A 26476-nucleotide genomic window follows, 5' to 3' on the forward strand; every position below is an offset into this window, starting at 1 on the left:
AGCTGCTAAAATGTGAACTAATGTGAATCACACCTAACTCAGGTCATAGATCATAGAATCATTAAGGCTGGAAAAGATCTCCAAGATCATCTTACCTCTGTCATCTTACCAACAGAAGGCATTGCTTTACATGTTTAAAAGCTAAGTCTTCAAAAACCTTTAAAAAAACCTTTAAAAAATCCTTTAAAATGTAACAATAAACGTATACACTAAGTGTAAATTGTGAAAGGAAACAGGTAGTGTGGGTAAATTGACTGTATATGGTGCTCTCTGTGGTAAGGAAGAGATTGGCTTGATAATCATGATCATAAAATAGATGTCTTTAGCAATCAAGTGCATACAGATAGGGCCTGAGAGTTTTGCTGCTTTTTTGCTCTGAGATGAAACAAACACAAGGCTTGCTGCCATGGATAAGGGAGGGCATCTTTGAATTGGAGCTGTGTTGCAGCATTGTTCTCAAAAGCCCAGTCCAGTCGATGATGGGACACTTCGCGTGCTGCTTGATTTCTAGGAGCTGAGAAGGAGGCTTCCCTCAAGGACTGAAGACAAACTTCTTTTCCCTCCCAACACTTTCACTCCCCTGTTTTAAGCCCAGGTGCTTATCCCTAGCATCCACGCTGGCTTCTTAGCTGTGCCTCCCCCATCCACCGCCCTCCCTCAGCTCCAGGGGGACGGCCAGGGGGACCATCCCCGATAGCCGGGCAGGGGCAGGAGGACGGCTGCCCTGCGCATTCAAGCCCTGAAGGAGCTCCTACAAGCCATCCTGCCCAGGGACGAGCCAGGAGAGCTTTCCTCCTGTCAGGATTTTGGCCGCTTTCCTTCCCCGGGTGCCCGCTCCCCGCCAGAGGGCGCCGCCGCTCCTCAGAACTCCCCTCATGGCGCGGGGCCCCCGTTGTCCCAGCGACCGCCGGTGGCGCCGCGGGGTAGGCGCTGCCCGACCGCCGCCGGGTTTGGGGACACCGTGGGGCTTGGAGGGGACGTGGGGGACCGGCAGCCCTCCGAGGGGTGGCTGAGGCGTTGTGTGGGTGCTGCGGAGCCCCGGGTGCTGAGCGGGTGCCGGGGCTGGGGGAGCGGTGGTGGTTTACACAGCCCCGGGGGGCGGCCCCGGGCCGCGACGGGGATCGGGGATCTGGGGGGGGGGTGCCCGAGGGAGGTGAAGGAAGGGGCTGGGGGCGCCGGAATGGTTTTTGGGAGCTGGGGAGGGGGTTGTGGTAGTTGGTGGTGGGGTCTGCTGGGAATGCAGCTGTTTGGGGTAGAATTCTAGAATCATAAAGGTTGTCAAGACCTCCCAGATCACCTGGTCCAACCATCCCCCTACCACCAGTGTCACCCACCAAACCATGTCCCTAAGTGCCAGGTCCAGCCTTTCCTTGAACACCCCCAGGGACGGTGACCCCACCACCTCCTTGGGCAACCCGTCCCAGTGCCTGACCGCTCTTTCTGAGAAGAAATATCTCCTAATTTCCAACCTGACCTTCCCCTGGCGCATCTTGAGGCCATTCCTTCTAGTCCTATCACTGGTTACCTGCGAGGACAGACCGACCCCAAGCTCCCCACACCTTCCTTTCAGGTGACTGTAGAGAGCAATAAGGTCTCCCCTGAGCCTCCTCCAGATACATGAGGTGGGTACAAATGCTGCTGTGAGCGGTGCTGATGACAGAGAGTTTGTACCAGCGGTGAGCTGACGTGTAGGTGGTCACTGCAATGAGCATCTGGGAGCCATGGCGCTTGGGTGGCAGTGTGTGGGACCTGCTTCCTTCGAAGAACGAAGTGACCGCATTAGTTAGGGATTGAAAATGTGCTGGTGACAATAGTGGGGGCCTACCAAGAGCTCTGATTTATTTGTTTGGGAGAAGAAAAATAGATCTTGCCTTCTCCAAATGGTTTCCTGCTGGTTTAAAGTCTGTGGTCCATTCTCAGTCCCCCTAAACATGTTTTCTTCTCTCTCATCTGTGTGTATTTTCTGTGGCTTGCAAAATAGAGCAAATCTGTCATTATCGTATGTTCTTCACCTTATTCTACAGCTGGGAGGCTTGCTGCTCCCTGCACAGGAAGAAGTTCATAAAAACTTTGTTGGAGCTCACCTAGGTCTCGAGTTCCAGAAAACAAACCTTTCCAAAGTACTGCTGCTCAAAATGTTTTCAGTTTGTATCCAGTTTTAAGCAAGGGATTCAATTATCCATTTAATAGAAGAGACAGAGAACATTTTAAAAAAAAAGTTAGGAATTTCTGCAGTGATCTTCCATTTCTGAGGTAAACCAACAAAATGACTATTCAAGGTAGATTCAATACCACCCAGTTAATTCTGCACTGGAGATGGCTGTCAGATTATTTGTTATATGTAAATACATATCCTACACTTGTGGATCTGATCTGGAAATTTTAAAGAGCTTCAGGGGAGTTAAGCACCTAACTCCTTGTCTCAGTGAGGTTTTTTCTTAATTCACTTGGTCTCTCGAAAATCTCGATCTGAATGTTCTAACTTGAGTGTTGTAACATTTTTTAAAGGTTTTGTAAAAATATTGTATTAAATAAACTGAAGCCTAACGAATCAATATCTGTAAAAGTTGTGTTTGAATTATATGGCTTCAGACTTGAGTGGGTGCTCAGATAAAAAAGGATTTTTTCTTGGATAATAAATGTTTATAGTTTTTACCACAGTCATAGTGATACTGTGACACAGGCATGATTGTAATGAAGTTCAACAATAGAAATCTTTTACTCATATGTAGCAGCCATAAAACCTTTGAGCTGGGACACTTTGGAAATTCAAGATATTGCTGGTGGGAGTAAGATTTGTCCAGGATTCTGTGCATGGAATTAGCTCTGTTTGTGACTTAAATAATCAGGTGTTGCAGAGACTGTGACTGACTGCTTTACACAATTGTCCCTAAGAGTGTGAATTTGTCTTCAGCAGCAGAACAGACAGAATCTGCGCAAGGTTTCCAACAGACTGGGAATAAAATTCTTCTGGATAAAACATGATGACAAAGATATTCCATGGTCTGGGGAGCTGCGTATTGACCTAGAACCCAAGGTATGTTTTCCCTTTCTTTCACTTGTAGAGCTGCCCCTCAGTGAGCATTTCTATTACCGGCCTTTCTGCGGTATACTCTGCAGCAAAGTGGCTGTTCTCAGCATGCTCACTTGTTTCATCAACAGGCATCAGCTACTCATCTAGGGTAGAAAGCAATTTTGTATGCAGCAAACTGACCTTGCCCTGCTTCAGGGTATGGTGAAAGCATCGAGAAGGCATGTGCCAGTGTATGGATTAGAGTGCGTGTGTCAATAGTTGGTTTAACTTCATTCCCTTGATTTTAGATCAATTTGGCAGGCTTGCTGCGTTACTTTCCACTATTTTTTTCCTGTTTCCTTGTGCTCGTTTTAATGAGCTGGAAGAGTATCCAGCTTCTGCATATTTACTCACAGAAAAAAATAATTGTTGCAATCTTAGCTATCCAAGTGATAACAGAGCTCAGAACTTGAGCAGAAAAGCAGTTTAAAATGAAAATAGGTTATGTATTATGTTCCTAGTCATTCAGTATAAAACTTCCTACATTATATGAACTAACCTGAATTTAACATTTGATGATGTGACTGCAAATAGTGAGAAATCTTTGTGAGTGCCCTTTTTTATGACTTTTTAATTTTATATAATATATGCTACCAGTTCCATTACAGAACTATTCATTGTCAGTTGAATTCTGAGTCCGGTAGTTGTGAAAACATACCCAGGGAATACTGCTGACACAGATATCCCTTCAGAGAGTGGTTTTGTTCCAGCTCTGACAATGAAAACTGATATCAGAGTTGCAGTGAATGGCAAATATTCATAGTGCTAGGAGAACAGAAGGAGAGGGAAAGAGATGCATATTAACAAGTGAACTTGATAAAACAAGCCTGACAAAGAAACAGGGACAAAGGACTGTAAAACGAACAACTGCTTGTTTGATTTGCAAGAATGTAAAACAACCCACAGTGAGGGATGCAATAAGGAGCTAGAGATAGAGGCCCCTGTTCCCGAACATCTCTGGGCAGGACAGCACTTCAGGATGTCCCCAGAACATGGACCTGAGTTCTGACACAGGCAGGATTGTTGCTGTCAACAAAGCATCTTTTTTCGTTTATATTAGAATTGTTCAGCAGCCTTTGACGTTTGTAAAATAAGACGTTTTGTGGATCATTTTTTTCTCATTTTGTTTCTTCCTTTCTGCTTGCCCTGTCTTCCTTTAAGGTCTAGCTTCCAGCAGAAGTACAACAAAAACATGGAAGAGAAGAAGAAAGAAGAGAAACCAAAAGAGCAACTTTCAGAAGAATCAGCTTTCCAGGAAGCCTTACTGGAATTTCAGTAGGTTTAATATATTTAACTTTTCACTTATATGGAATATATGAGTGTATAAAGCAGACAGCAAAGAGAAGTATCCAATTCAGAACCTGAACTGATCACCACATTGGTTATGGCAATTTTGCACTGTACTTTTTTTTTTTCTTATTTTGAGTTTTCAAGGCTATTTTAGAAATCTACACTTTTTCAACTACTATGCTACGCCTATAAAAAAGCTTTTAAGTGGATCAGAAATAATTTTGTGTCATTAGGATATGACTTAGGACAACATGTTTTAATAAAAGCTAAAAATGTTTTTGTCTGTTAGTAGCAGATGTTTGATCTGCATGCCCTGAGAGTGCAGGATCACGTTTGATTGTACTTTCTAGAATTCCCTGGTGTTCACAGAGGTATGTAGTCACTAGCCAGAACCTCAAGACCTCCGATTTGTTCCTCCGGTGCAGCTGAGAGTGGAGCACAAAGGAAAGTGCTATGTGCAGTAGACCCTCAAGTTAAAATCCTGGCCTTACACAGGATAAGTTCTGAGCTGCTCCAGATTGTTCCAAAATCTCTAAAATGACTGTCACTGTAGGGAATCATCCGAAGAAAGGCCATCACCGTTTTTCAGTCCCACGTCTTGTATGAAAAGTTGTTGCTGGCAAGTTACCTGTACAGCAGGAAAAGAAAACCCTGCTACGATCAGTATCTGATGCAAAGTCATCCTTCACTGAACGCAGGCACCTCTGCTGCACCAATACATATTTCCAAGTCATGTTCTCATTGTGCTCTACCTAAAGCAAGAGTTTTTTAACAAAATTGAAAAGCGTTATTAAAATTATCTTGGAGCACGCATTTCATCAGGAACAACCAGTCACTGCTTCCTGTTCTTTACTTGTGTAGATCCAAAGGAAACAGGATCAGTCATGACAGAGCTATCCCACATCCCGTGGACCTTATTAATTCTCAGAGTCCCCACCCAGCCAAACAACCTAGAAATTATTTTCCAAACAGTAGTTGTCATCACTTCTCCCCTGTGCTTTCCATGAATTTATATTCAAAATGAAACTCAAGCTACTGTTGCCTCAGTGTCAGTCCTTCACGTCTGTAATAAATCAGTGATAAAAGCCTGAAAACAAACACAAAATCCTTTACTATCTGAGTAATTCAGCATCATCTGTTGGGCTGGCTCCCTAGGCAAGACTGACATATATAATCACCTTAATCATGCATTTAACTCTCCCTCACTGGTCTCCATATAGCTGAATGGAAGCACTTGGTCATTTGGGGAGCTGAAGGGTTTGTTTTCAAGAGAGTGTAGCCGCAGCTAGATAAGACCGTGTTATTTCTTGTCATGCACACCCAGACTGTAAATTGTTTCTAATTAGCAACTCCTAACTGTGCAGTTCCCTGCTGTATATATTGTTTAGTTCTTGTGAGCGGATAGGAATGCTTTTCTGGCTTATTTGCTTCTTAGTCAGTAACTCTTGCTCTCCTTTTTTCTGTAATAGCAGTCAGAGCTGCTGTGAAATATCATCAGAATGTATAGTTGGTGTATGTTGTTGCAAATCACAGGCTAAGTGAAGTCAGAAGCACAGCTGAGCTGTCCTCGGCTCCTAACAGAGGATGTAGGTGCTCAGTGCCAGGACGGACTCCGTGGACATTGCACACACTAAGTGATGAAACTGTGCACCCAAAACAGGAACCTTACTCACAGAATAGTAACTCTACCCTCAACTTCGTACCTCAGTGTTTAAAATCACGGTTTCAGAGAGGACCACAGGAAAAATCTCATTGTAAGCTTACATGGAGGAAAAATTGATTTTGACCAACTTTTTGAAAACAATGGAGAAGAACCTTAAAGCTTTTTTTTAAAATCAAGCAGAGAACAGAAAGAGCTAAGGGGAATATGCCAAGAAGTTATGTAGTAGTCCAATTGATTTGATCTCCAATCTCTTGGGAAGATGATTGAAAGGACTAAAATTAAGCTCTGTGATTTTTATCAGAGAAGGAATTTGAAAGGGAAAAACCTCAACATACAACGTTCAACAATTATCATCATTTTTAAAGAGCAAGCAGCACTACCTCAGTGTAGAAATGAAAAGCAGGGTGAGCAAATGAAAGAGCAACCATGTGCAGTTCTGGTGACATCTATAGGAGTTTACAGGATGTGGGGTTTTCTGTTTCAGTTTACAAAGAAGAGAGTACAAACTTCCACAGTGAAACAGACCAAGTTTAGCTGAATCCTATCACAAATAATATCTTCCAAAAAAAACAGCCAAGAAAAATATTTTGTTAAGAAATAAGCAAACTGTATTACTAGGCTGAGGGGAAAAACTGGCTTCTGGTAAAGTTATTGTTGTGCATATTCGGATATCCAAGCAAACAACTACTTTATCTGAAGAGTCTTCCACTGAAATGCGGTGTTGTACTGACACATGATGTTTAGTTTCTGAAACAATAGTAGAGGAAAAAAAGGAAGAAAATTAGTTTTCTTTCTGTCTTTCTCCTTCCCGCTCTCCCTCTCCTCATTTGCCCTCTCCTTACCTCTCTTTCTCTCATTCTTTCCTTGTCTCTGTCATCTATAACTTTTCTGTACTGCCATATTGTGCAAAGCAGCCTAATAATACAAGCTAATGTCCTTTGCATTCCTCTTTAGGAATTTTCAGGCATATAATATTTGTTTAATTTCCATTCCTGCATTTTCTTTTGCACATTGAAGAATGGTTGCTGTTTACAGCGAGTGTGTTATTTTGCATTTTCAGTACTGTTCCCTAGTTTGGGATTGGATAGGAACAGCAGTCCTGTGAATTACTTGCCCCAGTAACATCCCATAGAAGATGGACAAAACTCTGATGGTACCAGAGAGGAGGGGTTTTTTTTGGTAGATGATGAAATATTTCAGCTAGCACGCAGAGTTGAGAAAAATAGTATCAAAGGAATCATCAGTCTAGCTTTTGGCTTTTGGAATCTGACAAATACCATGGAAAAAATCTTCAGATGAAAGTTTCAATATGTAGTAGATAAAATAACGTGTATTTGTTCTACCTGTATGTATTTTTTACATTAACAAAGTGGCAGATATATAATTCCACTTCATGGAAAATCTTAAGGTAGCAGAAATTAAGATCCAGATCAGTATTCAAAACACAAAAATTGTTTAATATGGCAAGTGATTTAGGAGGTCACAGTGTGTGGCCAAGCTGTCACCTTTGTCTGATAAGTAATGTATTATTGCTGTAGCCGTCACCTCCATGTCCCTCCATGTAGCCCCTCTAACTAATATCCTTGTACTTAGTGGAAAACCTGAAGCACACCTGGGAGCACACTGAGAGCAGAGCAGACAAATCTAGTAACCTCCAACTTACATGACTCAGTCCCTGAGTGATCCAATTTTAGCCAGGAAAATGCGACATTCTTTTAAAATTATATATTTTGGTAGAGAGAGACAAAACAAAACAAACAAACAAACAAAAAAACAAAAATAAACAATAGCAGTTGAAACAGTAAAAGATATTGTGATAATTGTACCATGCCTATTGTGCTGTATGGTGAATGAATTTCAGGAAGATGGAGGAAGATTACAGAGAATTTCGCAAAAAGACACCATTTGCAGTCCAACATTTCTCATTCTAGAAGAGAGATCATTAGAAAAAAACATTTCTTCAGCCGCTGTGGCAAAGAGGATCACAAGTGGTCTATGAAAATTGTGAAAGCAGTGTGCTAGTTCTTTGAAAAAAATGTGTAGGTTTACTTAGAGAACTACTGCAGTCCCCATTCCCTTAGCACTTCTTAGAGTTACTTAACAAGTTATTAAAGTAAACTTAAGTTCTTGGTGGAAAAAGCAGTTTGAGGCTCACCAAATCAAAATTTTGGAAGAATTGGATGCCATTTAAGCCTCCAGTTTGGGATTCACCTGGCCTATCTCTGAGTGAGCTGTCTAGGCTTCCTCTATAGTGAGTGATGAGTAATAAGTATTTACAGAGCACAAATTATCTTGTCTTAAAAGAGACCTGAACAGTAGGTCATCTGAGCCACAGCCGGAAAGAACCTGCTTCTTCCCCTCAGTAGCCACTGCAGTAGCCAAAGGGATGGAATAAGCAGGGAGTCTGCTTCTCACTACGAGCATGAGATCCAAACTGACACGAAGGTCCAGTTCTATATGGAGGGCATTTCTTTCTGTGCAGTGAGTAGTCCCAAATTAGTGAATCAATATGATACAAAAAATACATCTAAGTAGCATTTATGTCTAATCTAGCTTAAACGGCATTCCTTTTTCTTGTTTTTGAAAGGATTTCTCTTTCTTTACTCTTTCCCCACAGAATTGAAACAAAAGAAGCAGCAATTGATCAGGTTTTGTGTGATCTGAAACATGTGGAAAAAAAGAACAAAGAATATCATGAAAGAGTAAGTGACCACACATCCTTCTCCCACCATATTTCTTCCTCCCACCACATTTTATACATGGTATTTTAACTCATGGATTCAATTTTGTTTTTTTTAATCCAAGTACTACATGTACTATAACTGGTCATTGCAGTGAGTCTCTTGGAGTCAGTTAAACTAGAGTTAGTGAATCACTTTATAAGGTGAGAAGTTAAAAGGTGTTATAAAGCGTAGCTGTCCTAAATACAACTGTGCAAAAAAAAAAAAACTGAGCTGCAGGAGTAGAAATGCAGATTTGGGCACAGGAGTTTAGTTCAAGTGAGTTCAGTGAAGGTGATTTCCAATGCATATGAGGTACTCAGCAACTATCTAAGTATTTACAATTACTCTGCATCAAACAGAGGACAGCAAGCCAACCTTTCACTAGGTAACTTTACTGTATTATGCTCAGATTTACCTTCTCAAACAATCCTGCAAATATTCCTCAAGGAGGTAAAGAATACAGCTTCAGCATAAAGAAGAAGAAACAGCATTATCTGATTTTTGTTTGTAGTATTAGCAGATCTGACTACGTATAGAGATTTGCTGACCTTCTCTGGTTCACTTCCGAGGCAATGAAATTGCACAGTTTCAAAATTGTCATAAATTATGAGAGTTTAACTATTCTTTCAAATTTAATTACAATCAAAAATGAACAAAAAAAAGAGCATCACACTGTTGTCTAGGTTTAATTTTTGGCACTGCTTGATAAAGAGGCCCCTTCTTGTTGGTTAACAGTTGTGTTACTAGGATTTTTTTTTAAACAAAGTTAAGTAACCTTGTTATGATCGAGGTTCTAATCACACCTCAGTGACACGTATACATAACAGTCTAAGTATGGCACCTGAGAAACGAGACCAGTGGGCTTTGAAAGTGGATATATATACAGTCATCTAGTGAAAGGAATTAAAATCTCTCAAAAATTCTTTACGTGCATCAGGTGATCAAACAGTGTTGCGGCTTGCACTTCCCAGAGCAGGACACTAAAACCAAACAACCTTAGTTGTTTTAGTACACTAAAACAAACTCTGTCCTTCCCATGCCTGCTTGTTCCTTTGCTCTAAAAAATACCCATCTATTTAGTTTTCCTTGGTGTTTGTTTCAGACTTGAAGCCTAGTTCATGGTCTCTCAAGGACTTCTTCAAACTTCAGACTGTACAAAGTACTTCAGGGCATTCTTGTAGTGCTATTTGGGGTCCCTTCTCTTTGGGCTACAGCTCTTTGGGCTCCCTTCTTTGTTTCCTGCTTGATGTTTCTGAGCGGTTTAGTGTTAATCCTTTTAAAAGTGGGGAATGTTTGAGACTCTCTACTGCATTGTTGTTGTTACAGTTTGGCTGGTGTGGTTGTTTGCTCCCTCTTGGTGTCCTTTGGGAGCAAATATAATCAGTAATTTCAAATCATTTGAGTGTCATTTAAAAGGGTGATTGCAAGGGGACGTAATCACAGTTGTGGAATCGGTAGGTATAACTCGAATTCCAGCTTTGGCAAGTCTCTCTGCTGTGGTTATGTGCAAGTGACTTGATTGATGACATTTCCACGTGAAGGTGTTAAATTGTCATGAAGAATGTTGAAGTGAAGAAGTAAATAACTTGTGCATGTGAACAATGTTATTAAATCGACCCACAAGGAGCTTTCTTTCCAGGCAATGGAGGACTATTCATGTGCTGCACCAAGTAGAGTAAGGCAGTCATTTGTTTCTCATTTCCTTGTGGTAATGGACTTGAAGTTATTGAGAAACTTCTGAGACAAACTCTCCTCTCCCCTCCATCCTTTTCAAACATGAAGAATAGCTGTTTAGCTGAGTGGTTTTGCAGTGTGTCCTGGCACCGGTACAGATCTGACTTTTCTTCGTTGCTGAAGTTTGTAAATTTGAGAACCAATTTGAAAATGTTTCAGCATTTGCCTTTCCAACTCTCACAGAACGACCATCTGAAGGAAGAACAGCAGGCACACATCAGGCGTATACTCAGAAAAATAGAAGAAAAGGAGAAAGAGCAAGATGAAAAGGAGGTTGTTACTAGGGATGACGTGGAAGAGTCACTGCAAGCCACATGGCAGTACGCTAAGGACAAAGAACAACTTCTGAAAGGTACATTGTGAGTTGCAGAAGCATGGTTTGTAATTTACACGCTTGGAATTAAATACTTGTTTGCAATTTAAGGAGAGATTCAGTGTCTTTGTTACATAAAAAGCATACAGGTTTTCCTCCCCAGATTTAATTGTGGAGGCCTATAAGTAAATCTGTTAATTAAGTCAAATTAAAATTCAAAAGAAGTGGGTCTTTTATATAAACAGACCTAGTATATTAGACTGTTTTATTCCTTCCACGTGACACGTATTACTGTGCAAGTACAGAGGCTTCCTATTTTACATTACATTGAAATTCATGAAAGCTTTATACACTGGCTCCACTGGAAGATAAAAAATCAGAAATCATGGCAGCAAAAATGACTGGGTTTGGTTGTTGAAAGCCGTGGCTGCCATCCCTGTGATTTTCAGTCAGAGTGAAATCACAGGTCTTTACTTACAACATGCCAGTGAGAACTGTTGTCTCCTTGGCAGAATAAGAGCTGGCTTTTTTCAGCAACGATGGTGGCCCTTGACACTGTGTCATCATGTTGTAGTGTGTTGTAACGCAGAAGAGTCCCCCCTCTTTCCCCAATCCCACAGAAAGTGCCTTTATTAAAGAAATTGAGGAACTCATAAGAATTATGAACTATCAGCTCAAGAAATTGTTAATAATCTGATGTTCTTATTTCACTAGACCTGCGCTCCCAAACGGAAGAAATTGACCAACAACTTGCAGCAAAGCAGAGTGAGAGGGAATACTGGTTGGAGTACAAAAATGTGGGAAGTAAAACACATGCCAACAAGATTAAGAATCTGGAAAAAGACATCAAGGAAGTCAAAGATGACCTTCACAGGGCTACAGGTCAGTTTACAGCTAGTGTAATGCACATTACTTGCATTAATTAATTAAATTATAAACTTAGTTTGAGGTCAAGTTATAGTCATTTCCGACAACTTTTCAAAACTGTGTACCTAAGCTGAGCTGCGTAATCGTGCTGTAAGACAGAACTCTATCTCCATGAAAGTCACTTTGTTAACAAAATTAATAAAGTTACAGAAATGATGAGCTTTTAAAGAAACTGATAACCTTCTCTTCTGGCTATTTTCTTGTAAAATACAGGCAACCCGTTTTTTAAAAATGTTGCTGTGAAGGCCAGCAGTTTTTTTTTTTTAATAGGTTTATGCATGTTTAGATCTCCTACACACACATCTCCCTTAGCACTCCTATTTGTAAATGTTGACTCTGCTCTTGTTGCTTCTCGTCACGCTTGAAGCACTTTGCATGTTGAAAACTTCTCTGACAGGCTCATGGTATGAGCTCATTCTTGGAACACCGTCCTTTGAATTGAGCACGCTGGTTTAAATTCAGGACTAGAGGGAGCTGTACAGCCAGTGGTTTGAACTTGGCCTCCTGGTTGCATAGTCTCATGCGTGAGGCCCTGCAAAACTGCCAGCGCAGACATACACAGATCCTGGGAACTGTTTCAACACTGACACAACAGGGGAATTAATTTAAGAGCTCATGTATTCTGGTGCCGAGTGCTTTACGAACCCATTAGATCTCTTTACTACTGCACTATTTTAAAATCATTTAAATATTTTGCTGGTATGTAACCCGTGCTGCTAACAGGAGAAGGATGTCCCGGTTTTCTCCCTTTATGACCCTCTCAGTATGCGTGACTACAGCCAAGCAGCTGGTAGTAACAGGCAGTGACACTGCTCTAACAGTCTCCCTATATTCCGTGCCAGCCATTACCAGGCACCAGCTACTGTGGATACGAGCCAGCCAGCTATCTTTTTTTGTCTCGTGAAACATATTTTATCGTGATTAAGATCTGCATTACGCTTTCTGCGTTGCCAGATAGCCCGTCAGAGGTCAACCTCTGTACTCAAAGAGAGGTTGGTGTTTTTCATTGTGTGTTTTCCCTGTTCTCAATCAATTGAAAACTTTTGCTGTACAGCTGCTGGTATATGGAAAGAAAAAGAGAATAGGCTCTTATATAGAACGCCAGAACGATCCAATAGCAACATTCAGTCTGACCTCCTGCATACCACAGGCTACAGAGCCCAAAATGTGTGACTGAACAGAAGCGTGTTTGTAGAGGGGCTGTCACAGAGACACCTACAGCAGTTGCCTAATTAACATCCTGCAAAATGGTGCTGCCAGTACGGGATGTTAGCATACTTTTTTACTCAGCCTCCTGAAATCAAACTTGTGGCTGGGGAGTACTGTCTTCTAGCTTACATCCAACAAGTTCCCAGTGTGATGCTGCAGCAAATTGGGTTTGTTCAGTTCCCACACACGTAACAGGCTTAGGGAGTAAGCATAGGTAGGGAGGTTCCTGGTTTTTTAGGTACCTGACATTGGCATAGTTCTTGTGGTCTGAAGATGACATTTTAAACAAAATCACTGGAGCGCAGAGGCAGCAAAAGAAAGCCTAACATTTACATGAGGTCTGCGGAAAACAATGTTGCAGTGAGACTGAGGGTAAATAGCCTCCCTGGAAAAAACGAGCGTGTCTGAACAGTTCCTCCTTTGCTTATTCCCCCAATACATCTCAGATTGTTTCGCTGTCTGAAAGAATGAAGAGGTGATTTAATTACAGTCTGTAAGCACTTCCCAGTTCATTCTGCCAAGTCCAGATGGTGGATTGATTAAGGTAGGCCAGGTTCCACCGTGCTAAATTAGGAAGTAATGCACAACTAATGCACCTTTCTTATTTGACTGCCTTTGATTCCACAGCGGGTCCATGACCAGACACTCATTTACAGCCAGGTCAGCAGCAGGCTGTCTGCAACACAAGTGCAGAGCTAGGCAGAATTTCAAGCTTCTGGGACAAGTGTGAATTGCCTTCCTTCAAAGAAATTTGCTACAATATCATTAATTCTTTCACAAGGAGAACATACCAAGCAGCGCCGGGCTATTTAGTACAGCACAAAAACAACTGAAGGGAAGGATGAAATAATTAAATAGCAAGAGAACAGAACTTGAAGTCAAAGCAATTGAGCTAGATACAAGACATACTTTCTAAATAAGGACCACAAGTAACAATGAAAGCAAATAACTGAGGCAATTGCCACATTCTCTGTTTTGTCCTGTTGTCAAATTGGACCCCCCCCCCCCCCCCCGGAAGGCATAGATAAGTCAGAAAATTCATTAGGTCCTGTATAATGATAACTGTCTGAAAAAATGCTGCCATAACATGATCTAATATGCTTCTGCATCTAAAACCTAAGTTTTCTAAGCACATCTCTTGCATAAATCCAGGAGCTGTGCTATTAAGAGAGTCAAAATGTAGTGGTAAGACACAAATATCTTAGAGGAGAATTACTCAGCTTAGTAGCTGTTGTAGTTGCCAACAGAAAATTGCAAGCTACTTCAGATTTCTAGTTTTTTGGTTAACTCTACTGTCCTTTGGGTTTAGAAGGACATTTTCTATGGACAAGTTAGATGCTCCACGGGACAGGATTCAGTGCATGGGGTGGTGGCTGACAAGTTTCTCCTTAGGAACAACGTGGCATGTATCTATTTGGTGTCAGAAGACATTGATGTTACATAATGATGTCTTTTTTTTTTTTTTTTTTGCTTTGAAGAATATTATAGAAAGGCTTTGAAAGCAGTGAAAGAAGAAAACGACAGACTTGTTGAGCTGTACACGAAGAAAAGTAAGGAACAGGCACCAGAGGTATCCCTTCTGTCTTTTTTCAAAATACCAACTGCATCATAGCTATGATTTATGTACTCTGCATTAATAATTATCTTAACTGGAATTAAGACATGGAACTTTTTTAACAAAGTGAGAGCAAAATAATCTTTATTTTAGTACTTTTACTGAACATAGCTTAGCTTATATATTTTTTTTTTTACATCTGACCATCAATGAGTAGACATGGGGCATTGTACAAGAGGATTTGTGGGAAACGGGGGCGCAGGTAGTACTTGTTCAAAAACATGTCACTTTTGCTGTCACTTTAATTTTTATGTTTACATAGAGATCAAAACAACATGTCATGTGAGAACCTAATGCAAAGGACTTTGTGTTTACAGTGATCTACACTGGCATCTTCCCTCCCAGTTGTTCCTTTCCTCTCGCTGACATCAATAATTAAATAGTAGTGATGGCTCATTAGCACAGAGCTCTCCATGTCACTTGTCATAGATCAGTGCTGCCTCGGTTGTGATTTGGCTTGTCTTTTTTTAAGAGCCAAAGGTTTGATATCTTGCAAACAGGAAGATTTGAACAGTAGTGGGAACTCAGCGGAAATTGATAGACAAAAAAGAAAATTTCCTAACTCAAATATAGGAAACTATAAAATATTGGTAAATTGCTTGCCATATAAAGCACACTTTATATGGGTGATGGAGAAGAAACAGCTGGCGCTGTGGGCTAAATCTGCTCGTAATCCCTCAGGGGATGTTACAGTCTGTCTTGTGGATGTTTCTTAATTATTTCCTGCTAAAGAGCAGAAGGTTCTTTTTAGTATACAACACTGTCAAAGTCCTGCTTTCAGAGATAGTCTTAAATTGTGTTTTCCCAGAGTGCTGTAAGATACTTAGACAAAAGCAGCATCAGAGAAATTGAAGAGAATGAGTGGCTGAAAGAAGAGGTAAGAGGATCGCTTGCTCTCAGTTTATCGTGGCAGTTCAGGTTTGAAATACAGCGGCCTGCAATCATAACTGTCTCCAGTGACTGGACTCTGAAGACTTTAATGGGAGGGATGAAAACAGTTTTGGAGAAGGGGGCTTCAGGCAGCTTTAAATGGGAGATAATAAAGAAACCCTGGAAATTCGGACACCGAAGAGAGGAAAATCAAAATTGCACAAAGTTGTAATTGGTTCCTTGATAGCTTTAAATTGTTCTTTAATGGCAATTTAGAGTTAAATATTAGATATAGGTAACATTTTGTGTCCAAGAAAACCTTTTTTGTGAGCCAAATTCCTGACACTAATTTTTCCATGTTTAAAGTTTGATATTGTGTTAGTTCCAGTCAATGCAGATTCTTTGTTGCAATCAAATCTAAGCAAGAGACTGGAGGAAGGAAATTCCCTTCCCCATCATGGTTTAGAACTGAGCAGAATTTTAGGGGAAATTAATGAATGAACTTACAATTTTTTAGTGCCAATATCAAGAAACCTGGCAGTTTCTCCCTTCTACCTACTAGTTTCAGGTATCACAGCTTTTGAGGCAATGAGGTAGTGGTCAGCAGAAGGGAACGAGTGCTTAATCTGCATAAACAAGCAGGAGCTTGAATTTAAACGTCCTATCACAGAATGTGTATGTAAAGCTGGAGGACTCCCTTCCCGTCTTCTGTCTCACAAATTTTACACATTATTAGGCAGTGTCAACAGAGGAGATCCAATCTGGAGTAGTCTTTCGTGCTGACAGGCCCTCTTCTCAGACTTGAGGGCTGTGGGTTTCTTTCCTCTCAGCTAGAAGTTTCCAGTGTTATGAATTAGCTTCTTTTGTTATTAGTTTCCTATGGTATGAGTTAGTGCTCTGAATTATTGTGGAAAACAAAACTATTATCACTGACTTCTCCAGTCCTCTGAATTCATCCATTCATTTCCTTGGCTTTTCTTACACAGATGGAATGTTTTCCTTCAGGCTGATGTTTATATGGAGCTGACAGACTCTTCCAGTATATTGTTTTAGGGAGATAAAGATTTCAGTTTTGTCCCAGTTCAAAATTTACTTTTTTTTTCCAGTTCTGACACTGAACTGAAAAATGAGTTACCAACACAGACCTAAAATAATTACCTCAAAATTTCAATGAATTTGGAGAATACAGTCACAATTTTCCAAGTTTACTGTGCCACACCAAGAGGATACAAAGCTGCATCACCTCATGATGCCAAGCCACGTTCTGTTACTGGTTAATGGCTTGCCATTTTCACCTTGGTTAACCCCTGGGAGAAATGGGAAGTAGCTTTTCACTGCATATTTGGATGATTATAGCTGGGTGAACTTGGCCTAGGCCTGAGAACAAAAGCATTCAGGTCACTGAGTACTGTTTCTACATATGTTCATATAGCTCTGATTCTCGGGAAGGTTTCCATCCCATAGTGCTTTCCATTTCCCAGTGAAGGAGGTAAGAACTTGCTTGTCCTTCAGGAAAATGAAGAGAAACTGTTGGAGCTGAATAGCTGGTATCCTATTGTTAATGTAACTTTGTTGCAATATGGGGTGATTACCAGTCCAAAAGACAGTAAAACTTGGGATTTAGACAACGTTGTGGCTAACTTGGACTGAAAGCATCACTAATTCTGGGTAAGAAGGTTTTATGGAGTTAGAAGAGGAACACTTGCTCAGCAAGAGCCCGAATTTGTCTCTGCAAAGATTTTTCTCTCTCAAACGTCCAGTGTGAAACTGAAAAAAAGAAAGATCCAGAGTTTCTCTCTTCCAGAACTGTTTGGCCACATGAGATGGTTCTGCTGTCAGGGCTTTTTTCCTAGGAATACATTATTGACTATTTTACTAGGAAAGCTTTCCAATATGGGTATAGTCTAGCTAAAATTACTTTTTTTTCTTTTAATTGCCAAAAGGTTAAAGTGTACCAAAAGAAAGTGAGAGACTTGAAAGCCTCTGTTCAGCTCCTAGAAGAAGAAAATATAAATTTAGTGACAAAACTGATTGATGGCAAACTTCAGAATCTGAGAGTACCCAGGTAAAATGATGCCTTTACAGACTCAGAAATGATTATGACTTTTAAAAACAATGCCTACTCCTGCCTCTAAAGCTATTGGGGCTCTCCAACAACAAAACCAAGGTAATTTTCTAGTTGTGGGGAGGCAGAATATAACTGCATGGGGGACTTGTATCTTTGAAGGATGACAGTGACCTTGTAACCTCCTAAATAACAAAATTCAGGGAAGAAGCTGTTTGGTTGTTTTTTTGTTTTTTTTTTTTTTTTAAGACCTATAAAGACGTAGCCACACTTGCTTTTTTCTGATGGAGACACAACTGGGTCTTGGAAATAACTTCTTTCTGTTGCAATTGTCTCAGACCCAGCTTCTCAGACCAAGTGCTGAGTAGTAGATTTTTCCCTTATTGTTAGCAAAATTTTAAAGGATGTGAGGATTAATATGCAAATTATATGGGTTTTTGCAACCTCCAGTGAAACAAATGGCATGTAGTACTGAGCTGAAGTAAGGAAGAGGCCTTGGGATGCCTCTCTTTGTAGAGGTGCCTATAGTATTAGTTCCTTTTGTATTGAAATAATTGAACTTGTTTCCCAGAGAATGATTAATTTAGCTGCAAAATGTCATCACCAATGATATCAAAAGCACAGCGTAACAATGAGAATGCCTCCTCTTCATTCCCTAGTCCCAGCTCAGTGATTTCAGCCCTATTGCACAAAAAAGTTCAGTGTCTTAAGTCAGAAGTGAATATTTTTCTCTGCTCTCCAAACTTTGGACTGCTTTTAAGAAAGAGCTGCCAGCTGCGGTTTGAATCTTGGGCTGACTGGAGACTATAACATTTGTTTTCTTTTAGTCTCGTGGACACAGTTGAACTAAAGCACTGAGAACAAAAAAGAGCAGCATATAGCCACTAAGCTACCTGGCTGCCTCCGTTGCATTTTTAAGCCATTGCGCTATCCTGCCTTTGTGGTTGAGCAGCAAATGGCTTTCAGAAAAGGCACTCTCTCCCTACCCCAAAAGATTGCACAGGGTGATTTAGAGAGAAAAGTCAGACCTCTAATGTGAGTTTCACTTTTGTTGTTGTTGTTTTCTTAATTTTATAGGCATTTGTGTCTTACTCAGGCAGCTGGCTTGCAAGGTGAGTTCTCCCAGGATGAAATTAAAGGAGTAGAGCACAGAGAGTACTCAGGTAATGCACATGGCAGCAGCTTGTAAGAACTGATAAGTCACTGAGCATTGAAAAACTTTTTATTGCTTAAGGTTTCTCCGAACTGCCTGTTTTACATGGTGAGCTCTTAATTTCCCACTACAATAATGACAAACTGTAGGTTGGGTTAGGAGGAGAAAACACCGTCTGTAATAGTTTGAAAATTGAAATCAGTGTTTAGGTTGTTGAATGGAATTACCCGTATGCAGCTAGCCAGGAGCATGGTCAGTAGGATCAGCCACCTTTCACAAAGATGCTTCATATCTTAATCAGTTCTTTACTGATCCGTGTCATCATGACTTCGTTATCATATCTTGTCCCAGAGAGGACACGCTGGCTTTCACTTGACATGTACTCGCACCTTGCAGTCATTCAGCTCATAGAGGCACACCAAAATTAATTTTAAATGAATCCCTAGCGACAGCAGATGAAGCTGCGTGGAGCTCAGCCTGAACTGAAAATCTTGGTAAGCAATACTGAACTTTGGGCTGAATATACCCTGGTAGGCGTGCCCAGGAAAAACATATGCTGTTAGGAAAGAAGGACCACATCAGTGTGTTTAGCCACTCAGAGTAGTTTATATGGATTCCTTAGCAGCGTGTTTTCTTTTGCATCTTTTTGTGAGCAGAAGGAAGAGGGAAAAAAAAAAAAAGACAAATCGAAAAGATAAGTTGCAGAAATTGAAGTTGTAAATATGTGAAAAAGTCTGTTGAAGTTGTGAATATGTGAAGTTCTGATCGGTTCCAGCCATGCATGGGCCTTTGGAAACCACTAGGTACCAGCAAACGTCGACTAAGAGCTTGGAATTAGAGACGTGTTTACTTTGAACAGTTTGGCTGTTACCCGTGCTGTACCTTCACCTAGCGAAGTAGCTCTTGTTCCAGTAAGCTGGGATCAAGTCACTCTCCCAGACCAACATAAAACTTGACAGTCCATGTCCAGAACTGTCTACCATCACGAGAATTGTTCGACTGCAAATGTGAGCTGTGCAGGGGAGTTATAAGTAGACTAGCTGTGTCTCAGAAACTTGCATATGTGTACATAGAGATGCATACACTGATATAGAAATATATGTTTTCTTGCCGTTTTCCTGTTTTTTAGCTATTCATGGCTTTACAGGATTTAAGCTGAACTAATAAAGCTATTTTTTTCCTGTCCCATAAGCCCATCACTTCTTAATTCCAGTCAATTTCAGTCCCTGATCTTGATCAGAAGTTGTGAGCAGAAATAAACATAGAAAACGCAGTGAGCAAAACCAACATTTGGCTTGGATTGCCAATTAAAAATCCTGCCAAGCTGTTTATGACATGGCACTGGCCAAGCCACAGTAAAGATTGCAGGCAATGCTCATACTGAGTACTAATTCTGATCTTCATAAAGTTTTAACAGTTACATGCACATTATTCTTCTCTTTAAAAAGCAAAGACAGATGGAGAGGAAAGCCTCAGAAGCGCCACAGTGCACTGTCAGAAGAAAAAAGCCTCTCCAAAGATTCAGTCTGAAACAGAGGATGGGAAGCCTCAAGACAGTGATGAGGAGCTGCAGGAAAAATCATTGACTCCACTTAACAGCTTGTATGAAGTTGAAAAAGATTTCCAGGTATGAGTTCAGGTAATCGGGTCTTTCACTGACACCAATGGAGCGTGAACTGCCAGGAGAGGTTTTATTCCTGGTGTTACAGCAAAAAAACAACCTGGACAGGGTTTAGTCCTCAAAAGAGGTGATGGCAACACTGCTCCAGGAGATCCTCGATTGCAAAAAGATGCTTTCTGGTTCCATCCAATACTGCACACTTGAGTTATGAGAACTTGAACACATTTGTAAGTAAGCTAATTACTTTTGGAAAATATATTATTATTCCACGTCATGGATTTCTACTGCAAAATCAAGAAGTGATGTGGAAGTGGTACAGACTGCAGGGCTCACCGTGTAAAGATAACTCTCCATAATGTTTCCTTTCCCTTGAACATTCTATTCAAACACAATAACATTAGTTTTTGTTTAAACAAACAACTATTTCTAGAAATTTGGCATTAATTTAATAACCTGCAACTTGTGCTCAGAGAAGTCATCCTGTTGCTTTGATCAGAGACTGCCTTAGGGAATGGCTCTGTCCTGAAGAGTCATGGCATGGAAAAGCTGAACATTTCACAAACAGACACACAAAATCTGTCCAGGTGCTTGTTTCCTTGCAGCTGTTGCCTCAGGAGAGGAACGCTAGCTTTACTCCTTCCCTAGCGCTGCAGAGCCCACCCCGCTGAGGGACACAGGTGCTGCTGACATTCCTGTATGTCACAAAAATTAAGGTATAACTGCAAGCAGTGGCGTTGCGTTGGCAACTAATAGGAAAACATTTACTAAATGCGATTCAAGACCTTGTGCTGTAGGGTTCCTTCTTTCTTCTCCCTAGCCTTGGCTGTACTGCTGCTGCCTCTAGGGAACTGTAGCGCGCTTTGGTCTCTTCTCTAGCTGATTCACTCGCTTTCCCAGCAGAAAAGCCTGCCTTTTTTTGTTGTTGTTTCCTCCCCTTGAATTAGTTTTCTGTTGGGTTAGTCACCTGAACTGAGTCAGAGGCCTACAGAAGGCCAGAGCCAGCACAAGCATGGCGCAAGCACTGAGCTGGACTTGGACCTCTCCCTTTTGGCAGTACTGGGCTGTTGGATTCATTTAATCCTTCTCAGGGAACTAAACTTGGGAGCAGAATTTGGGCTGCAGAGAAAACATTATTGGTGAAAACACAGGAAAAGAGAGCAGCGGGGTTGCATCCTCCTAAGATTAGCTGGTTTGTAGGTTAACCCATTAACACTGAAATCACTGAACACGGCAACCTCAGGACAACACTTGTAGAGTTGCTTTTAAGAAGAAAGATGCTGTTCGTTTAGTTTGTTGTCGAAGAGCTGCCCCTTTTCTCTGCAACTGCAGAAGAACGGTATTTTTTCTTCTTAAGGAATACTTAAAACTGGGTCCTCTGGAGTCAAAGCTAATGTGTGTGGTTGGAAGAGCCATGCCTATTCACAAGGAGCCAGAAGAAATGCCAAGCAAGAGCCCCACGGAAGATGGCTCAGTGGGTAAATCCGACAGGCACATCACAGCTCAGATGATCAAAGCCTTGACTAAGGAACAGGTTGGTTAAAAAAAAAAAAAACAGAAGCCGAGCTGTTAACAGATATGTAACGTTCTTGGTTCATTAAATATTTGCTCTGTCGTTCAAAGAGCGCGTGGACTTTGTGGTTACTATTTTTGAGTGGCTGAATCATCTCCACATAGACGTTTAATTAGGGACATGCCCAGATGGCGAACTGAATGGCTGTTTTCCTTAGACTTGGAGGTATTGCTGGGGCATATCTTGGGCTTCTTGGTCCAAACAGCTGCACGTGTAGCTAAGAAGTTACTGTGAGAAGTTATATCTGAGCTGTTATGAGCCAAGCTTTGTGATCCCTACTTGCCGTGTGTCAAATGTGGAATTCCAGCTCGAGCAGACACTGAACGCAGGCTGCCATAAAATGCAGAACTGCTACAAAACACTTAATTCTTTGCTAAATCAGAACCCATTTACCCAAGCGCAATTCAAATATTGCTGGAAATTCAATGTTTGAATGTATTTCATCTGTCTGCGTGAAAAACTCCACTTAAACATATTGCAATTACTAAAAGTTAATTTTCAAATTTCAAAGGCGTAATTTCAAAGCATAAAAATCATTAAAGTCTTTAAATTTGTTTCAGAATTGGCCAAGTACGTTGTGTAAGCCTTTATTTTTGTTCCGTGGCTGGTCTCTCTGGACATGTATCTTAGCACACTGAGTCAGGGATTTTTTCCCATTCTCATTGTGCATCGTGGACGCCCTGTCTGGAGTACACAATGCAGTTACTTCCCCAAAGGCACAAATAGGAAATGCGTGGGTCAAAAACCTATTTAGAAACTTGCGCTGGCATTAAATAGTCCAATTTTAAACTCTTGAGGGGTTAATCAGGTACTTGGAAGAAAGCTTTTTTAAAATAAATGACCGACCAACTTACAGCCGTGCCGCGTCTCGGTTTATCCCATGCTTCAGCACAAACATTTTGCATTCTCCAGGTGAGCTCAGCCGTTCCTGCCCAGCAGGTGTCTCCTTGAGCTGGAGGTGAGAAGAAGCTGACTGACTGCAGCTCCTTGCAAACACAAAGCGTAGGAGCCTTCATCTCAAACCCAACCTCACTTGCACTGCCACGTGGTGAGCGCTTGAATGAGTTTGGCCGCGTCTCTGCTGTAACCCTGCTGAGTTGCAGCAGAGGCTGAGGTGACTCCTAATATTCGCGTGTCCAAAGGGGGTCCCTGCTCACGAGGTGCCAACGTTTTAAGCACAACAGCAGCCCCTCCGTGGCTACGCCGCCTCTCTTTGAGTGCAAGCTGCATGAGCTGGCGCGCTTGAAAGCGGGATTAGTTCTGCTCAGTGGTTAGTCTGGCTTTTCGTATAGTCATAGAATTAGAATATGGCTTTTGCTGTTAGAGAAAAGCCTCGCCTTCTTCCCACCACTCCCCCGAGGGCATTTACAGGGATGTGAACGTAGGGCCCTTCTCCAGACGGCTCCGTGCTTATGCCCATCATCCACACCGCACCGTAGGGCATGTGGCAGGACAACATAAACTTGTACCTCAGGAAAAAAAACAGCTTTGCAGCTTGAAATCACCGTTTAGATTTTAACCGTAAGTGCCTGCGTGGGCGAGAGGGAGTTAAAAAGAAATGTGAGGCATGCTAATTAGGGTGCAAGCCACAGGGAGCCTGCACAGGCCAGAAGCAACAGCCTGTAGCAAAACGTAGTCAAGTGTCTCAAATCCCCTTGGCTTCCATGGGCTTAGCATTAGGGCAAGGGGGAGGCTTTTATGGGGGGAACAGCGAGGTCCTTAGCATCTGGATTTGATAATTTTCTCACTGCCAAAAATTCTCAGGCATGAGCAAGGTGTTGTAAAACAGAGGAGCTGATCAGCACACTCTGGCAGCATGGCTACCACCTCCAACTCCTGCTTAGACAACGGGAGTCGGGGGCACTGTGCCAGTTGGTGCAAAACTTACACAGGAGGAGCATCCTGAAATTCCCTGCGTGCTGAAATATTTTCCTTTTACTGCGGTTACAAGCATAGGATGCTAGTCGGGCTACAAGATATAAGTTTTTTTTTGTTAAAACCGCAATTTTCTTAGCACTGGGGAGAGCTGGGACAGACGGACACTTTCCTGCAAGTGTTCACTTGAAAGTCAAATTCAAGCTAAAGAGCTGTGAGCAGCACCCAGCTGCAGGTAAGCAGCTTCAATAGAACTGAAGTAAGTCCCACGCGCTCCAACTAAGAAACACCAATCCACCAAATGGCTAAAAACACAAAGTAGAGCGGTGTGGACTGCTAGGCAGTGTCGTGGAAGCGATTTCAGATGCTTACCTCAGCGTATGGCTGGTTTGAACCCTCTCTGAGCAACTTCCCTGTAGGGGCAAGCAACTGGAGCACCGTGCTCTGCAGCCCGAGCTGCGGGGAACACGGGTGTTTGGAGAGGTTCGCAGCCTCCCATGCAGCCAGGTTATATAACCAGGCGGTCCCTCCGCAGGTGCAGACCTGCAGGTTTGGAGAAACGAGGGCGGGAGACTTGTTCTGCAGCATTTGTTCTCGTTTGCCTGCTTTCCGAGAGTATTCAACGGAAGGGATTCTGCGGGCAGCGAGGAGCTTGCCAGAATAAGGGCAGGAACTAATGGACCGAAACGTTTCACTGTACTGACAGACCAGGACCAGAGAACTGAGTATCATTAGCACCTAAAGCCACTGATGTTTTAAAGCTGGATGTTCCTCTGAAAAAAGCTTTCCCTTGGATCAAAACCCTTGGATTTTTGACCCACTGTAGGAGCAAGGACGTTTCTGTGTACCACCACACCTCAGAGCTTGTGTTCTGCAGCCGACCGCAAGCGCCGCGTGTTGTTTTAGGACACGGCACAGTAACGAGACGCCAGGAGTTGTTCCCACGTTCGGCCCACAGAACAGCTCCACAAAAAAACTGGGGTTTGACGTGCTGCTGGTCTTTTCCCCACCTTTAGTAGTTAAATCGCAGCAAGAAGCTAAAATTTTATCAAATAACGCTTCTTAGCAAAAACAATACTTGGGGAATTGCTGGGGCTGGCACGGGGACGTTCAGCTGTTATCACTGAGCGGAGCAGAGATCTGCACTACGAAAATAAGCCTGAGACCTCAGCTCTCCTCGTACGCTGCAGGAGACAGAGCAATGGGTTTGCACCCAACCCGTTTTCACTGGCATTATCAGCAGAACAGCTCAGGAAGTTGTCTTTTCCAAGGCTTTTCCATCTTCGCCTCAGGAAACTTCCTCAGCAGAGAAGCAAGAAAAGCAGCAAGAAGCACATTCCACTCGACTCATAGACTGAGGTGTTACCTTGGACAAAGCATCTCCCCCAGGCGAAGCGGAAGGAGCTGTTTGCTCAGCCTTCGGACACAAAAGGGCAACGCTGCTGCCACCCTGCTTGGCGCCGGGGGAAGCCCTTGAGAGCCCTCCCCGCACTCGTTCTGACGGAGGCAGGACGGAGCACACGGATCAGCCCCTTCCCTTCGTTCTCTCGTTTTAACACAGAAAGCATCGGGAACTCACGGATTTTTTCTTGTCGGGCAAGTTCAGCGAGAGAAGCCAAGGCCGTTTGTGCTCTCCTCGCTGCAGCGCGCGGGAGCCGCAAAGGTCAAGTCAGAGGCCTGCCAACAGACCAAGGAGAAAGCTCTTATTTACATATGCTCTCATTAACATTTTTTTTTCTTCCATATTCAGCACATTTCTTCACTGCCCATCGCATTCCCTCGTCAATCTCCTGCTCCCATCAGCATTTACAATCTATCATCTCTCCCAGTGCTTTGGCACCCGATTCTCCCTTTTCTGCCACAATCTTAATTATGTCACGGCCTTCAAGCTGCAATCCATTTACGTCTCTCCCAAACTTCCACCAGGCTCTGCAAACATCTATTGTTCATCTAACAGAGGCAGGATTTCACCCTATGCCCCCTTTCTTGCTGAAGGGCTGTTCGGCAGCTGGAATTTCGGGACTTCAGCAGCTGGTTGAATGGGCACCTGATGTCACAAAGTCATGCAATGAGTGTTTTAAGCATTTCCCGAGGTACTGGCAGTGTGAATTTATTGCAGGCAGCAGCTCCGTTTAATTTGTAACTGGAACAAAGAGGGTGAGGGTGGTCAGAGGCTGGGACAGGCTGCCTAGCGAGGTGGTTGGTGCCCCGTGCCCGTCAGAGTTCAGGAGGCATTTGGACAGTGCCCTCAGGAACGTGCCTGAGCTTTTGGTTCCCCCTGAAGGGGTCAGGCGGTTGGACTCGATGTCTCCAAAGGTCCTTCCGACTGAACGATTCCATTTAACAGAAGCAGGAGAAGAATTTAGGTTGTCAGATGAACAATCTGCATCTGCGCTTTTAGAAAAGCTGCGAGGTTACAGCTGTTCAGATTCTTGTTGGGGCAACAATGAATGTCTCAGGAAACAAGTCCAAGGGTTCTAATTATATAAATCTCTGATGAAAAATGTTGATTCCTACACGCTAGTTTTCTTCACAAAGCTCTAAAAAGAGCTCCAACCCTCTAACCAAGCACTGCTTCCTCAGCACAGGAAGCTTTCTCAGACAGTTTGCTCTTCTAGATTATACAACCTTTGACCTCAGTTTTGAAGAGAATCAGGTTTTCGCATTCCCGTTACTGAAAATGCACAGTAATTCAAAAAGAAACATGTCTGAGCTATGCTTTTTCAATTAAGATACAACTGAGTGTTATTCCAGCAATAATGAAAGCAAACATAC

The 26476-nt window shown here is 42.2% G+C and overlaps 1 protein-coding gene and 1 long non-coding RNA gene across 13 annotated transcripts; one reads left to right on the forward strand and one right to left on the reverse strand.

Moving 5' to 3' along the window:
• The first annotated feature begins 873 nt into the window (after positions 1-873).
• CCDC83 (coiled-coil domain containing 83) lies at positions 874-22668 on the forward strand. 11 transcript variants are annotated; one of them, XM_080579434.1, is made up of 13 exons: positions 939-1021; positions 1571-1622; positions 2918-3037; positions 4235-4348; positions 8644-8728; positions 10667-10835; positions 11511-11678; positions 14411-14502; positions 15356-15424; positions 17361-17482; positions 18560-18645; positions 20084-20262; positions 21611-22668. In XM_080579434.1, the coding sequence occupies exons 4-13, from the start codon at positions 4266-4268 to the stop codon at positions 21794-21796; spliced, it is 1239 nt and encodes a 412-aa protein (XP_080435560.1). In that variant the 5' UTR covers positions 939-1021; positions 1571-1622; positions 2918-3037; positions 4235-4265; the 3' UTR covers positions 21797-22668. The 11 variants fall into 11 exon arrangements, with proteins under 11 accessions (XP_080435561.1, XP_080435563.1, XP_080435560.1 ...); XM_080579435.1 differs by lacking the exons at positions 939-1021; positions 1571-1622 and adding an exon at positions 874-923 and having other exon boundaries at positions 2915-3037; XM_080579437.1 differs by lacking the exons at positions 939-1021; positions 1571-1622 and adding an exon at positions 888-923.
• On the reverse strand, positions 9347-25044 carry LOC308189470. 2 transcript variants are annotated; one of them, XR_013946374.1, is made up of 2 exons: positions 24074-25044; positions 9347-10675 (listed from the first exon to the last, which is right to left on the reverse strand). It is a non-coding gene; the product is annotated as an uncharacterized lncRNA (long non-coding RNA). The 2 variants fall into 2 exon arrangements; XR_013946375.1 differs by lacking the exon at positions 24074-25044 and adding an exon at positions 22681-24066.
• Between the last annotated feature and the right edge of the window lie 1432 nt (positions 25045-26476).

The sequence above is a fragment of the Anser brachyrhynchus genome (genome assembly GCF_964034855.1).
Source record: "Anser brachyrhynchus genome assembly, chromosome: 1".
NCBI lineage: Eukaryota > Metazoa > Chordata > Aves > Anseriformes > Anatidae > Anser > Anser brachyrhynchus.

Excerpts from the sequence above, each read along its gene's own strand:
- CCDC83 (XM_080579435.1), top strand. The coding sequence starts at position 4,266 with ATGGAAGAGAAGAAGAAAGAAGAGAAACCAAAAGAGCAACTTTCAGAA. Across the intron at positions 10,836-11,510 it reads CAAAGAACAACTTCTGAAAG|ACCTGCGCTCCCAAACGGAA; the intron begins GTACATTGTGAG and ends TTATTTCACTAG. Across the intron at positions 11,679-14,410 it reads TGACCTTCACAGGGCTACAG|AATATTATAGAAAGGCTTTG; the intron begins GTCAGTTTACAG and ends TTTGCTTTGAAG.